This window comes from Poecilia reticulata, linkage group LG16 (genome assembly GCF_000633615.1).
Source record: "Poecilia reticulata strain Guanapo linkage group LG16, Guppy_female_1.0+MT, whole genome shotgun sequence".
NCBI classification, from domain to species: Eukaryota; Metazoa; Chordata; class Actinopteri; order Cyprinodontiformes; family Poeciliidae; genus Poecilia; species Poecilia reticulata.
Window position 1 is genome coordinate 29,490,617 of NC_024346.1, and position 13,845 is coordinate 29,504,461.

General features: G+C 41.9%; 1 protein-coding gene across 2 annotated transcripts in view; it reads left to right on the plus strand.

The window, feature by feature from the left end:
* cep162 (centrosomal protein 162) overlaps positions 1-13,845 on the plus strand; it is a 41,614-nt gene that overhangs the window by 16,312 nt on the left and 11,457 nt on the right. Inside the window, exons 4-21 of one of the 2 annotated variants that reach the window (XM_008432864.2) lie at positions 701-878; positions 1,197-1,258; positions 1,330-1,400; positions 2,720-2,750; positions 3,986-4,186; positions 4,915-4,990; positions 6,073-6,274; positions 6,366-6,549; positions 6,634-6,794; positions 6,985-7,110; positions 7,522-7,650; positions 10,242-10,354; positions 10,458-10,557; positions 10,644-10,770; positions 10,910-11,076; positions 12,332-12,436; positions 12,523-12,762; positions 12,987-13,196. In XM_008432864.2, coding sequence (XP_008431086.2) covers positions 701-878; positions 1,197-1,258; positions 1,330-1,400; positions 2,720-2,750; positions 3,986-4,186; positions 4,915-4,990; positions 6,073-6,274; positions 6,366-6,549; positions 6,634-6,794; positions 6,985-7,110; positions 7,522-7,650; positions 10,242-10,354; positions 10,458-10,557; positions 10,644-10,770; positions 10,910-11,076; positions 12,332-12,436; positions 12,523-12,762; positions 12,987-13,196 — 2,483 coding nt within the window. The remainder of the gene's footprint in view (positions 1-700; positions 879-1,196; positions 1,259-1,329; positions 1,401-2,719; positions 2,751-3,985; positions 4,187-4,914; positions 4,991-6,072; positions 6,275-6,365; positions 6,550-6,633; positions 6,795-6,984; positions 7,111-7,521; positions 7,651-10,241; positions 10,355-10,457; positions 10,558-10,643; positions 10,771-10,909; positions 11,077-12,331; positions 12,437-12,522; positions 12,763-12,986; positions 13,197-13,845) is intronic. The other variant, XM_008432865.2, reaches the window with a different exon arrangement.

Here is a 13,845-nt window from a genome sequence, read left to right on the forward strand (position 1 = left end):
GTATAATTATTTGAAAGTTATTTTGAATAAATAGGTCACATGACCTGGAAGCTATTGAAAATATCGTATGACTTTAAAATTTAATAGATGATAATGAGTTTCATGTAAAAGCATGAAATAGCACTTACAATTAGTTAGTTGGTTTGGTTCGGTAATTTGTTGACAGTCCCTAAGTGAACCTTCGGGCGCTGCGGCCGGGCGTGGTGTAGAACCGCCGGCCTACATTAGCGCTCATAAATCGGATCAAGCTTTGGCTAAACGCCGCTACTCCCCGGAGCTCGAATATCAAATATTCAACTTGAAACTAACTTCACTGCGGTAACAACTGCCTTGTTTTCAGAAATAATCTATCTCTAAAGATAATCTTACCTTGTATCCTTTATCTTCTTTTTATTTTCACCTGTCTTTGGTTGATGTGTTCTATACCCATTTAACACTGAGCAGGTTATTGTGGCATTTTGCACAAATATGTAGTATTTTTCACTTTTGCTGTAGATTTATTCTTGAAAATCCGAGTAAATGTTTCCGTATCTAGGACATCACACTAGGTGTCGGTGTGTAAACAAGAACCTGCTAAATCAGAACCCTGAATTCAATCAGAGATGTATTGAATTATTTAATGTTGTTGGAGTTAGAAGAACATTGTTTATGAGACTAGAATGGCTCAGATTTCCTTCTGATGATTTTTGTTTTTGTACAGAATCATCAAAGACACTAGGTGGAAACATGAGCGCTATGGGCTTGGACACTCTAGAGGAAGAGGAGGAGAAAGCCAGGTTCTTTGCACAGATAGAGGCAGGAGCTTCATCAGCTATAGATTATTCTAAGCTGAACAGAGAGTTGGATTCAAGCCGTTCTACCTTTGCCACTGAGCTCAGGTATGGAAGCAGCTAAGGGCATTAATTAAACTTTGAAAAACTCTTGTAAACATTCTCCAGATAGAATGCATTGTAAATTTAAAAAGATTTCCCTGTGTGGATGGTATGTTCTGCTGTTCTGCTGTGCAGGGAACAGAGGGAACATACCTCCTGACAGGGGATTTGACAAAAATCAAATGACAGACCTGTCATTTGACTGTTCTAACAATACTTTTCAGCACCATTGAGCATGATGACACAGCCATCTGTGTAACAATGGTTCCTTGGTAAAGCTCTGGACTGTGAGTTGATGAAATCAATGAAATTGTTTCCTTGTAGGAAAGAGGATGGGCCATCAGTGGAGCCTTCTGCTACAGCAGAAGCTGTGAGAGAGTCTTCAGGTAGGAGGGCAGTTCTGAGGAACAACCCTGTTAGAGTCTCTCTGGGTTTCCTCATCTCTCTTTTTTCTCAGCCTACTCTGGCTCCCCACAAAACAGCGAAGAGTTTGAAGATGAGGATGGCATAAAAGAGTCGCAAACGAAGGTTTGAAAATTCACTGTCTACCTATTTTATCTTATATCTAGACCTTAACATTTATGTGTCTTCATCTAAGATGCATTATGCATGGCTGTAACTATAAATCCCCTTTTAGATTTTTTATTATGAAATGTTAATGAGATCACTTTTTCTACCCTACTTCCCTACTAGATCAAAATGATCCGCACATGTAAAATAGAATAGCAGCTAAGCTAAAGCATACAACACACAGCTTTCATCATTGTTAGTGTATGATGATGTTGGATAATTTGGAACATGTCTATATGTTCTAGGGATGGTCTTATCTGGGTGCTTTCTTTCCAATGATCTAGCAGCCATTTTTTGATACACAGGTACAGTCCAATACTTAAAGGTCGGTAGCACTGGAGTACGTGCTTCAGAGTCCAAGATTTGATCACCACTACACTTTCTGACGCACCAGTTTGACTGTGACATTTGTCTTGTCTCAACTAGTTGGACATCTCAAACAAACTGTCCTTACATCGAAAATCTGGGGGGGGAAAAGGGATTTGATGTAAAATGTTGAAAATTTGGCTCGGTAGTTGTTTTAGTTTGGTTCTGGTTAATCATGTGAGAGCAATATCCAAGAGTGTCCTCTTTTTCTTTGCTTTGATCATTGTAGTATTTTTGTACTAATATTTCAGATCAGTGGTGAAATATCACCTCAGCAGTGTGTCATTTCACAGGCACACTGCTTAGGTGTATCTGTCAAATGACAGACAGGGAGCTGCAGCAGCCAATACAGTGTTGCTTTTATCGTCATTGTGTATCTCGTGTATCATGCAAACATTTCAACAAATTAAAGTGTACTGTCTAAAATAGTTGTGCAAGTTATGCACGTGAATACATAAGCTGTAATAGAGCCAGGTGATAGAGACCAAAACATTTCAGGGTTTTTTTTCTCTTTTTCCACAATTATCCACTATAAGTTTCCATATTATCAAGTTGAGCTCAATAGTATCTGTATGAACAGAAACTGAAAGAAGAATAATTAGTTTCCACTACTTGTTGCAATCTCTTCTAATACTTGCCTAACATACTGCCTGGTATACTGTGTGTATCATCTGCCTTATTGAATAAAAAAAAGTCTACCTTGATCATTGCTATTTTTCTGTTTTTGCTAGGTTAGATATTGTCATTGTTTTATTGACCAGCAATTGGCTAGAATTGTTAAAATTCTGTCATGAAAATGCATCTGCAAGACTTGCTGGAATAATCATAGTACACTAATAAGTCCTTGGTTTAGTACTTCTGCATTTCTTTTCATTTGTTTGGGTTAATCATCATTTCTTTCTCTTTCACAGAACTCTAAATTGTCCACAGCTCTTGCGAGAGGTAGGGGAATGAATATTTCACTGCTTAGGTGTGACTAAATGTTCAACAGCTGGCCCATTTCCAGGATCTTTTTACCAGTTATATCTGACATGTATTCACATGTCAGATAATACTAGGGAAGAATGCTCCCAAGTATGGTCAATCTTTGGAGCCAGAGTATGTAGTTCAATGCAGGAAAACGTTGAGTTGAGTCAAACTGGTCCCATCCTGGTACTGAAGCTTTTCTGTGTTAAAAACCACCTAACACATAATGCAGCAAAACGTTGCATTACGTTGCAGAAATGTTGGTTATTTCACCAACATTTCTCTCAGTTTTTCTCTATAACTCTCTGGATTACTCTGGTAATCCAGAGTGGGAAGGATGCCACTGAGACAGTGTTGTCATAGAGGTAGTGTAACATAGGCATGTCATCTAAAAAAAAAAAGTTATTTTATTTAAGTATATTAATAATAGCAATGTAGAAATCTCTAAAACCTCTGAATATTGAGCCACACTCTGACTGACGAGAGAACTGGTGTCCAGCCCTGGTTTCCTCGCTTGACTGCAATGTTTTCTTCTAACTAGCAAACAGCTGACTGTAGCCACGCTCACTGTAGCCACAACCAGCAAGTCTGATGGGATGCTGAGGAGTCAGCATCCCATCAGACCAGAGCAGCTGAGTGAGTGCCTGACAGTCCTCAACTCAACTTAATTGTACACTTTCATAAACAGTTTTCTTAAAGGGGCAATATTATTTATTTTCCAGACATGTAGTACCATTTTGTAGCATAAACTGTTACCTTGAGTTGTTATGAAAATGCTGCATATATCAAACATGATTTAAATAAATTTGACGCCCTGAAATTGAGCATCTGTCTCTTTAAGAAGTCCCTGCTCATTCTGACACTCTGCTTTCAGCACATCATCACAGCAATGCATCTCATTACATCGTTAACAGCTGTTCCTATGGAGGAGTGCACTGAGAAGTAGTTCCAATGATTAACTACTCCATGAAGTCAACTCTTAAAATGGAGGAAATGCTTTTTCATATTTTCTTAGTTAAGAAAATTTCCTGTAACTATATTTTTGTGCTTTGTGCACAAAAATATAGTTATAGAGAATAGTAATATAGTATGGAGATAATGGGGGAAACATTCTAATTTCTTTCTGATTTGTTCTCAGACACTTTATGTTATGATTATGATTGGTATATCAGTAATGCTGTGTAGTCTATCTAAATGTGCTTTCTGTGCAGGTCAGTTATATGCACAGAGAGGAGGGTCAGAGGTGGAGGATCTTCAGGAAGCATACAGACAGATTCCCTCTGTGAAGGGCTGCGATGGTCACCGCTGTCTCCCTCTAGAGGATGAAGGGAGGACCGACAGGCCAGTCTCTCCACTGTCTCTTCCTCAGCATGCTCAGCAGTCTCTACAGCCTTTTTCTACCAACGACTCAGGTCAGACACCACTTCTCACATGAACTTTCAGCTGATTTTTTTCTTTTTTATCACAGTTTAAGCCAATATATTTCACATCTGTAGCTCAGGATGTGGGACTGTCATCTTTGTACCAAAAGGATTCTCCTTAGATCCCATGTTAAAGTATTCTAGTACTTTTTTGCCTCAGTCAGGGTTCTTAACAGATGTCCTCTTGACAATTATAATTAACTCATTGCACATTTACATTTTTTTGAATGTACATTTAGTTCTTGGTTAGATGTTTCCCATAATACACCATTATGCATGTGATTCTATAAGCTATTAAATGACCATTTTGGGTGCAAGGCTTTTTGAAGGACTGGAGGACATCTCCTGATGTCCTCCAGGAGGACATCTCCTGAATTGTGTGTCCTCCAGACATCACAAGATGTCTGGAGGACACACAATTTCCACTGGAGAACAGTGGAAATTGTCCTCCAGACATAATTGTTCCACATTCCCCCTAATAGTGTCTGAGTCGACTTTCTGGAATTTGTCCCACTTTGGAGTTGCAAGTTTACAATTAAAATTAAGCTGTCTAATCTGAAATTTTCGTCTCATACTTTCTGCAGTAAAATAAAAATGCACATGTTCTTATTTTTGATTAGCATTTTCCACAGCAGTCGTCAGAATTCTCTTGATTAAGGAGATAGTTAGAAATGGCCAGGCTGTGATGTCTCTGTGATGTATCTGTTTGGATTCTTCAGATTTGCCCACAGCAGAGGAGCTGATGAGGCCTATACGAGCAGAAGACCACACCAGAGGCTTTACTCTGCCTGTCAGGTTAGATCCATGGACTTCTGCATTCAAACATTAAACAGTTACCACACAATACGAACTACAGTCATGATGCATTATAAAGCATAATGTAGTCCCGTTATTATTGATGTCGACTAAGAAAGAAAGAAGAGTCAGCCTCACGAGCAATGCTGCTTGATTATTGAACTGCATAAACCATTTTAGGTGTAACTATGTAAATACACAAGTATTAAACAATCTTAAAGGAGTTTGTAATCTCCCTTTCAAACAATATAGGAGATTTAATACACATGCATCAGGTTATATGCTTTAATTTCATGAAACGATCAATTAATAGTTATAGAAGTGGCAGCAGGCTTCACAGTGGCGCAGTTGGTAGAGCTGTTGCCTTACAGTAAGAAAGTTCTGGGTTTGATTCCTGGCCTGGGGTCTTTCTGCATGGAGTTTGCATGTTCTCCCTGTGCATGGTGGATACTCTCTGGGTACTCCGGTTTCCTCTCACTGTCCAAAAACATGACTGTCAGGCAGTGGCGCAACTACACATTATTCAGGTGGATGCGAAAACAGAGATCGGCGCCCCTCCACCCCAAACTCAAACTCGCTACATTTACGTCGTGACGTGCGCGAGGTGAAGGAGCGTAAGGCGCGCTGAAGTGTATGGGAAAACATCATCGGCACGCCGCCCCCCTCCAGACGGGGTTTTGGCGCCCCCTCTGGTGCTGTGCCCCTATGCGTTGCATACCCTGCATACCCGCGTTTTGCGCCACTGCTGTCAGGTTAATTGGTCTCTCTAAATTCTCCCTAGGTGTGAGAGTGCATGGTTGGTTGTCCTGTCTGTCTCTGTGTTGCCCTGCGACAGACTGGCGACATGTCTAGGGTGTACCCCGCCTCTCGCCTGGAACATTAGCTGGAGATAGGCACCAGCACCTCCCAACCCCACTAAGGGACAAGGGTGTATAGAAAATGGATGGATGGATGGAAGTGGCAGTATATAAACACACTAATTACCAACTGAAAAATATGAAGCAGCTGTCTAGGAACTGTATTTACTGTACTTTTATCTAATCAGCGATGATGGCCATTTCTATCTGATGAACTGATTACAGTCAGGAACTGAGGATGTTCCCACGTGTGACTCCGTCAGAGCTGGACCTGGAGCAGCCTGGACAGAGCTACTCTAGAACCACAGAACCACCCAACCTTGACCTGACCTCCAGTATCAAGAAGGAAGTGGAAGGACTGATGCAGGAACAGAATAAACATTTTCCCCAAACTCTGTCACTGGTTGGCAACACAAAAAAAAAAACTGTGAGAAAGGCTAAACTCTGAAAAGCAGACACACATACACAAACGCTTGCACGTATTGAAATTCAGTTTGCTTATACACCCCTCTTCACAGACATCCAAGGGCTCCTCTGTGTTCCTTTCCTGCATGCTGTCTGAAAGGAAGCTTCCTCTCACTCCGTCCAGAGGCAGGTTCGGGGACAGCAAGGCAGCTGGGAAGATGAGCAAAGCTGCTCCCACACCCAAAACCCCCCTCTCAACAAACAAATCCACAAAAAAACAAGAACAAGATAGCGGAGGTGCTGCAGGTCACTGTTGTCCCTGAACATCTCAACGATATGTTTGTTTTTTAATGAAACTGTTGGCTGTATTTGTGGACACAGGGTGTGTATGGCCAGCAGAGACAGGTGTGAGGGTGAGCAGTGAGCTGGTGGCGTCCGTTCAGTCCCTGGTGGCTGTTCTCGAGCAGCAGATACACACCAGCAGTCTCCGTCATGCTGTGCCTCAGGACTGTAGCTGTACACAAGCCCATCCTCAGTTCGCAGTAAGACAACAATTCACCACAGTGAATATCATGTATTCTATGTATTCACCTGAACTCATCAGTACAGTTAGGCCATGGTGTGTACATGACACAAAATCAGTCAGTCTGGGCTGGATCTGCTGCTTACCTCAGGTTTATGCTGCCTGTGTTGAGTTTGTTCAGTTAGTGTTCTGACTTCCAAACGATCCAGGACAGTTCTGCGATTGAGGCATTAAGAGCACAGCTGGCCCACAAGGAAAAGGAGCTGCAGATGATGAAGGATGATGCTGAGCACGTCAACTCACTGAGACAACAGAACTACCTGCTGCAGAGCAAGGTGCAAAACACACTTCGCATTAGAATACATAGTTTCTAACAGAAACATTCCTCTATGTATTCACCTGCACTCACCAGCTTACACATAAATACCAGTTTACATAATTCATAATGACATAATTGTTCATTCAATCAGAGTGGCCAACCAAAACACACACTCACACACGCACGCACGCACGCACACACACACACACACACACACACCCCACCCCACCCCCACACACACAGGATCTGGGTTATAATGACAGTGTTGGCAGACGCTTTGCAGTTAAAAGCATCCAGCTAGGTTTTTATTCATGGAAACCAGTTTCCAAACACACAGAGTGAGGAAATGAACATAGTCAGGACTGTTGTGATATTCAATGCCCATTTATTCCCATGCAATTGTGAATGTTTGCTTTGTTCCACTCAGCTGCGCAGTGCAGAGGAAGCCAATCAGAGGAGATGGCTGGAGACTGCAGATCCTGCCACTGAGGACAAAATCCAGCTAATAGAGAAAGAAATGAAAGAGCAGGAGATGCTCATCAAAGGTTACCAGCAGGTCTGTTCCTAACCATTCCTCCTGAACATGTCCTAATGTCTGTTCTTAACCTGGGCTTGATTCTCATTTAGTTTTTAATTCCCTTTCCTCATACACGGGTTTAGTCAACCACTTCTCTATCTCTGTGTCATGTAGACCAAAAAGGGAATAAAAAACACATTTAGTCTGCAGTCTGAACACAGGTCACATTTCATCTACTTTTTATTGACATGAGACATGCATTATAATTCTGCACCAGAAGGAGGCAGACATAATAAATCCAGGCATATACAATTCAAATTATGAAATGATGAAAGAAGTCTGTCACTGAAGCACATCACATTCCCACCACTCATGGTCCTAGTCCAAGCAGACCTCTCTACAGGCGCTGCAGTCAATACTCAGAGGTTTTTGCTGTTACAGTGAGAAAAATAAGTATTTGAACACCCTTCGACTTTGCAAATTCTTCCACTTAGAAATCATGGAGGGGTCTGACATTTTCATCTTAAGTCCACTGTGAGAGACGTAATCTAAAAAAAAAAAAAAGAATTCGGAAATCACAATGTAAGATTCTTTTTTAAAGAATTTATTTATGTGTTGCTGCTGCAAATAAGTATTTGGACACTTGCCAATCAGCAAAAATTCTGGCCTTCAAAGACCTGTTAGTCTGCCTCTAAAAAGTCCACCTCCTCTTCACTTATTATTCTAAATTAGAAGCCCCTGTTTAGGTTGTTAGCTGCATAAAGACTCCTGTCCACTACATGCAATCAGTAAGACTCCAACTACTAACAAGGCTAAGACCAAAGAGCTGTCCAAAGACACAAGAGACTAAATTGAAGACCACCACAAGGCTAGAAAGGGCTACGGGGCAATTGACAAGCAGCTTGCTAAAAAAAGATCAACTGTTGGAGAAATTATTAGAAAATGGAAGAAGCTAAACATGATTGTCAATCTCCCTTGGATTGGGGTTCCATGCAAGATGTCACCTCGTGGTGTATCACCTAAGGAAGGTGAGGAATCAGCCCAGGACTACATGGGAGGAGCTGGTCAATGACGTGAAAAGAGCTGGCACCACTGTTTCCAAAGTTACTGTGGGTAATACACCAAGAGCTCATGGTTTAAAATCATGCATGTCACGGAAGGTTCACCTGCTTAAATTAGCACACGTCTATGCCCGTCTTAAGTTTGTCCATGACAAGGCCTGTCACAATAATCAATAAATTAATCATACGATAAATTAAAACAAGCTCAATAATTTCCATTGGCATGATTTATTGCTTTCTCTTTTTCCCTCTTTCTACCAAAAACGGGATGATTTCATAATTTATTTTATTTGTTGTTTCTGTTGTTTTCTTGTGTTCTTGCATTCTTTTGTCATTACCATTAGTAGTTGAAAACGGTCTCAAAACAACAATATTATCATTTATTGCAAAAACCTCTGGGACAATGCATCATCCAGGAAAATTTGTTATTGTGACAGACCTACCCATGACCATTTGGATGATCAAAAGGAGTCATGGAAGAAATTTTGGTCAGATGAGACCAAAATAGAACTTTTTGATCTTAAGGTGCATGCGCACCAAAAGTGTTTGGAGCGTCAGGCGCATCTGGTTTAAATTCAAAGTGTAAGTGGAGGTGCATTGAGGACCATTGTGGTGCGTTTCGAGCGTCTAGCAAGGCGAGATTTGAACAGTTTGGAGCATTTTGAGTGTTTGAAGCATCAAGAGCGTTCAACAGAAAACAATGACTAGAGCTGACGTGTCTGACATGCCCTCGACATGCCTCCACATAGACTTTGAACTTACGTTCAGTAGACTCCACATAGACTCCACATAGACTTTGAACTTACATTCAAATAAATCAATAAATCTACTCCACATAGACTCGAGGCATGTCGAGGGCGCGCAAAATGCTTGGTGTAGAACAAAATTTCAAGCGTCTGCATTCAAAGTGCACATGCGTCGAACTTGAAGTGTCAGACTCATTTTTGATGCACGTAACACTTTTGATATGAATGCACCATTAATTCCACTCTGTGTTTAGAGCACATGTGTCAAACTCCAGTCCTGGAGGGCCGCTACCCTGCAACTTTCAGATCTGCCTCTGCTGCACCACACCTGAATAGAATAATTAGGTCATTAGCAAGGCTCTGGAAAACGTACCTACACAAGAAGGAGGTAATTAAGCCATTTCATTCCAGTGTTTTGTATCTGTGGCACATATAAAAACTGCAGGACAGCGGCCCTTGAGGACTGGAGTTTGACACCCCTGGTTTAGAGGATGAAGAGGGGTCTGAAATTTTCACTGTGAAGCTTCGGGGTGGAAGCATCATGCTTTGGGGAAGTTTGGGGGTGTTTTTCTGCACATGTGACAGGACGACTGCACTGTATTAAGGAGGGGATGACCGGTGCCATGTATTGCGAGAATTTGGGGAACAACCTCCTTCCCACAGTTAGAGCATTGAGGGTGGGTCGTGGCTGGATCTTCCAACATGACAATGACCTGAACAACACAGCCAGGATATGATGTCCTTCGGAGTGGCTCCATAAGAACCATATTAAGGTTCTGGAGTGGCCTATCCAGTGTGCAGTAAAACTAAATGTGTCTTACAGGAGAATGAGAAGCTGTATGTAGAGATGAAGGCTGAGCAGAGCAGGAGTAAAGCCAATCAGGAGGCCATGTTTAACGAGAACCAGGGGCTGCTCAGCCAGCTGGCTGTCACAAGGTAACTTTGCTCAGCAGAGCAGTGAGCTGTGAGGGCTTTATCTCTTTTATTTCTGTCAAATGTTTTTTCTCACAAAAATGTTTGTGATTTCCATCTTCATCAGGGAGCAGCTGAGAAGAAGCTCCAGGCCTGTGAGCAACGTGTGCGCCATGGATCACACTAAACGCATCTCTGACTTGTTGGCTCAAATCAACACCTGCCAGGTTTCTAACGTTGTGGATAAAGTGTTTCTATGGTGCTGGTCCCAGTCATCTTCCATATTATAATGTGTGCGTGCGTGTGTGTGCAGCAGAACGAGGCCAGGCTGTGTGAGGAGAACAGCAGGCTGGAGCAGGAGAATCAGTCCCTGCAGGTGGAGCTGCAGCTGATGAAACAAGAGCAGCAGCTGGCCAAAGCGCAGACCTTCTCTACCTCAGGTCACAGCAGCTCATGGCTGGACTTTGTATTAGTCCTAAACTTGTTTACATGATGAACGTCTACATCACCTGACTCACACCCTGGGTCTCCTGGAGCTGAGAGTCCTTCCAGACAGACTGCTGGTTTGATGTGTTTCAGGGGGAGATGAGATATCTGAGCTGCAGGACCTGCAGCAGCAGCACAGGGAGGAGGTGGCCGCTCTCAAGAACAAGCTACAGTGGTTTGCAGAGAACCAGGAGCTGCTGGACAGAGATGCTGGCCGGTTAAAAGCAGCAACAGCTGAGATACTCCAACTCAAAGAACAGGTGGGGATTCTCCCTGATGCTGCATGTTTATGGAATGAAGAACAAACTGAAGATGGATTTTGTCTTTAGTTTGGCAGCAGCAAATATAAGGTTTCATGGAGATAAAAAGGTGTTTGTGTCTGAGCTGAGACTCGGATGGACTTCTTCCCTGCAGATGTGTCTCCTCATAAAGACTATGTTCAAACTGTCAGGATGTGTTTTCTTGTTTGGAGTTATAGTATCATCAGACATTCAGTTGAAATTGAATCCAAGTATGTATACACAAATAATACATATGACTGCATGCCGATTTCTTTTGGGAAATATGAGTCTCTCTTTGTCTTGGGTATAATAATTAGATGGCATTCGACCTAAAGTCATTTTAATTAACTTTTTACCTTTCTCTAGCATAGAAAGTACTCTTGAATCTTTGGTTCTGTTTCTTTTTGTTTCTCTCCTGGCCATGACCAGTGATCAGCCAGGTTCTGATTCTGCAGGAGGTTTCTTCATGCTAGACACGTTTTTTTTCTGTTGCTACATGATCGCTGAGTATGAGGAATTACTGTAAAGTCAATGAGACAACAGAAGGGATTGTACTGTTGCCATATGCTTCAGGACGGAATGCTCCTCATGAAGCATTCACTCAGTGACTCAGTTTTCTGCTGGGCTTCTTTAAACAGAAACTTTTATAAACTATGAATAATGAGCTGAACTTGATGTGTTATTTGACACATCAAGTTCATTTGGGATGTATGTGTGATTGGACTGAATGGCCTTTTTTATATAGTTCTTGGCACATGACTGTTGTGAATCAGTAAATAAACTGAATTGAAAATTGAATTGGAATTAATTCTCCCACTGATGTTCTTCTTTTTGTAACCATTAGTCAACTTCTGGTGTAAGTCTGGAGGATATTTGACCTTTCGGGAATGGTAGAGGTCATTGAAATAGTTTGGTTGGTGGCACAGACTGAGGTCTTAAACTCGTCTGCGGAGGAAAGAGTTTGAAAAATCTCTTAAATTAACAAAGAAAAAGTAGTGAAGAGAGTTATTTTAAAGGCAGAACCTTCATGGAAATACTCTAGGTTTAATGGATAATTTCTCTGGATTGTGACCTTCAAGAATTGTTATAGCTGCAATAGCTGAAAAGAACTGTTCAAATTAACCATTTAAACAAAACTAAACTGTTCTATTAGCTACAACTCAAGTCACATTTACAGAATGTCAACTCCAGTCTAGCATTGCAGGCAGTGACTAGCAGCTTGTTTCTGTTCCAGGTGGAAAACCTGAAGAGGGAAGTAGGCAAAAGAAGCAGCGATGTGCAGAGGAAGGCCAGAGACAGACCTGCAGACACAAAGAGAATGCAGGATCTGCAGCAGCAGGTTCCTCCAGACAAAACACATTCATCAGACTAGCCAACTCACCTTTGTGCATCTGCAGTACAACTAACAGCTCCTGTGCTCACCAGGTGAAGGAATTAGAGCAGATCCTGAGAAGCAGGAACCCAAACTCGCTACCAGCCCTCATCTATGCTGCAGCCACAGCTGCTGGTGGGGAGAAGGCCACCTCCAGCGGGACGCACCCCCCCAACACAGTTAACGTTCTGCTGGAGCGCAGGATTCAGCGGCTGGAATCTGAGCTGGAAAGTCACGATGAAGAGGCCAAGCGAACCCTGAGAGCCATAGAGCAACAGTTCCACCAGATCAAGGTCACAGCTGCAGCTGCAACATGAAAAAATCTATGACACCTACCTCTGTCGCGTTTAGATGCTTCTATATAATTCTTTATTTATACAAAAAAATTACACTCTTGATTGGCTCATTTACATTCATCACAACAAATAACATAAAAAGAAAATTATTGGTTTGATGCAAGAAATTTGTCAGGAAAAGGACCGGCACTTGCTGAGTATTTGTGTGTTGTGTTCTGTAGCTGCGCTACGAGCAACAGATATGTGAACTGGAGCAGCAGCTGGAACAAAGACAGCCGCCCGCAGCAGTGGCGGAGGTGGGGTCAGATGCATGGATGTGTAAATGTCAGGTTCTGGAAGAGGAGCTGCGGCGGGTCCATGACAGGCACCAGCAGAAAGGCAAACGTTTGCAGGACCAGATAGAGTCTCTTCAGCAGCAGCTCAAACACAAGGTCAGCCTGAATGACTGAAGCTGAAGAAAAGCAGTCAGCTATGCTGCTTCACACTTCAGCAACAGGGCCAACAATGACATCATGCAGTTATTGGTTATGCAATACAGGTCCTTCTCAAAAAATGTGCATATTGTGATAAAGTTCATTATTTTCCATAATGTAATGATAAAAATTAAGCTGTCATATATTTTAGATTCATTGTACATCAACTGAAATATTTAGGTCTTTTATTGTTTTAATACTGATGATTTTGGCATACAGCTCATGAAAACCCAAAATTCCTATCTCAAAAAATTTGCATATCCCGAAAAGGTTCTCTGAACGAGCAATTAACCTAATCATCTGAATCAACAAAGTCACTCTAAACACCTGCAAAAGGTTTTTAAAAGCCTCAGGAAGGCTTTTAAAAACTCCCAGACTGATTCATTATTCAAAACCGCAATCATGGGTAAGACTGTCGGCCTGACTGCTGTCTAGAAGGCCATCGTTGACACCCTCAGTAAGGGTAAGACACAGAAAGAAATTTCTGAACGAATAGGCTGTTCCCAGAGTGATGTATCAAAGCCAGTGATCAGCCATGACCAACTGGAGGTTTGAGAAGATAGAGGAGAGAAACAAAAAGAAACAGAACCAAAGATTCAAGAGTACT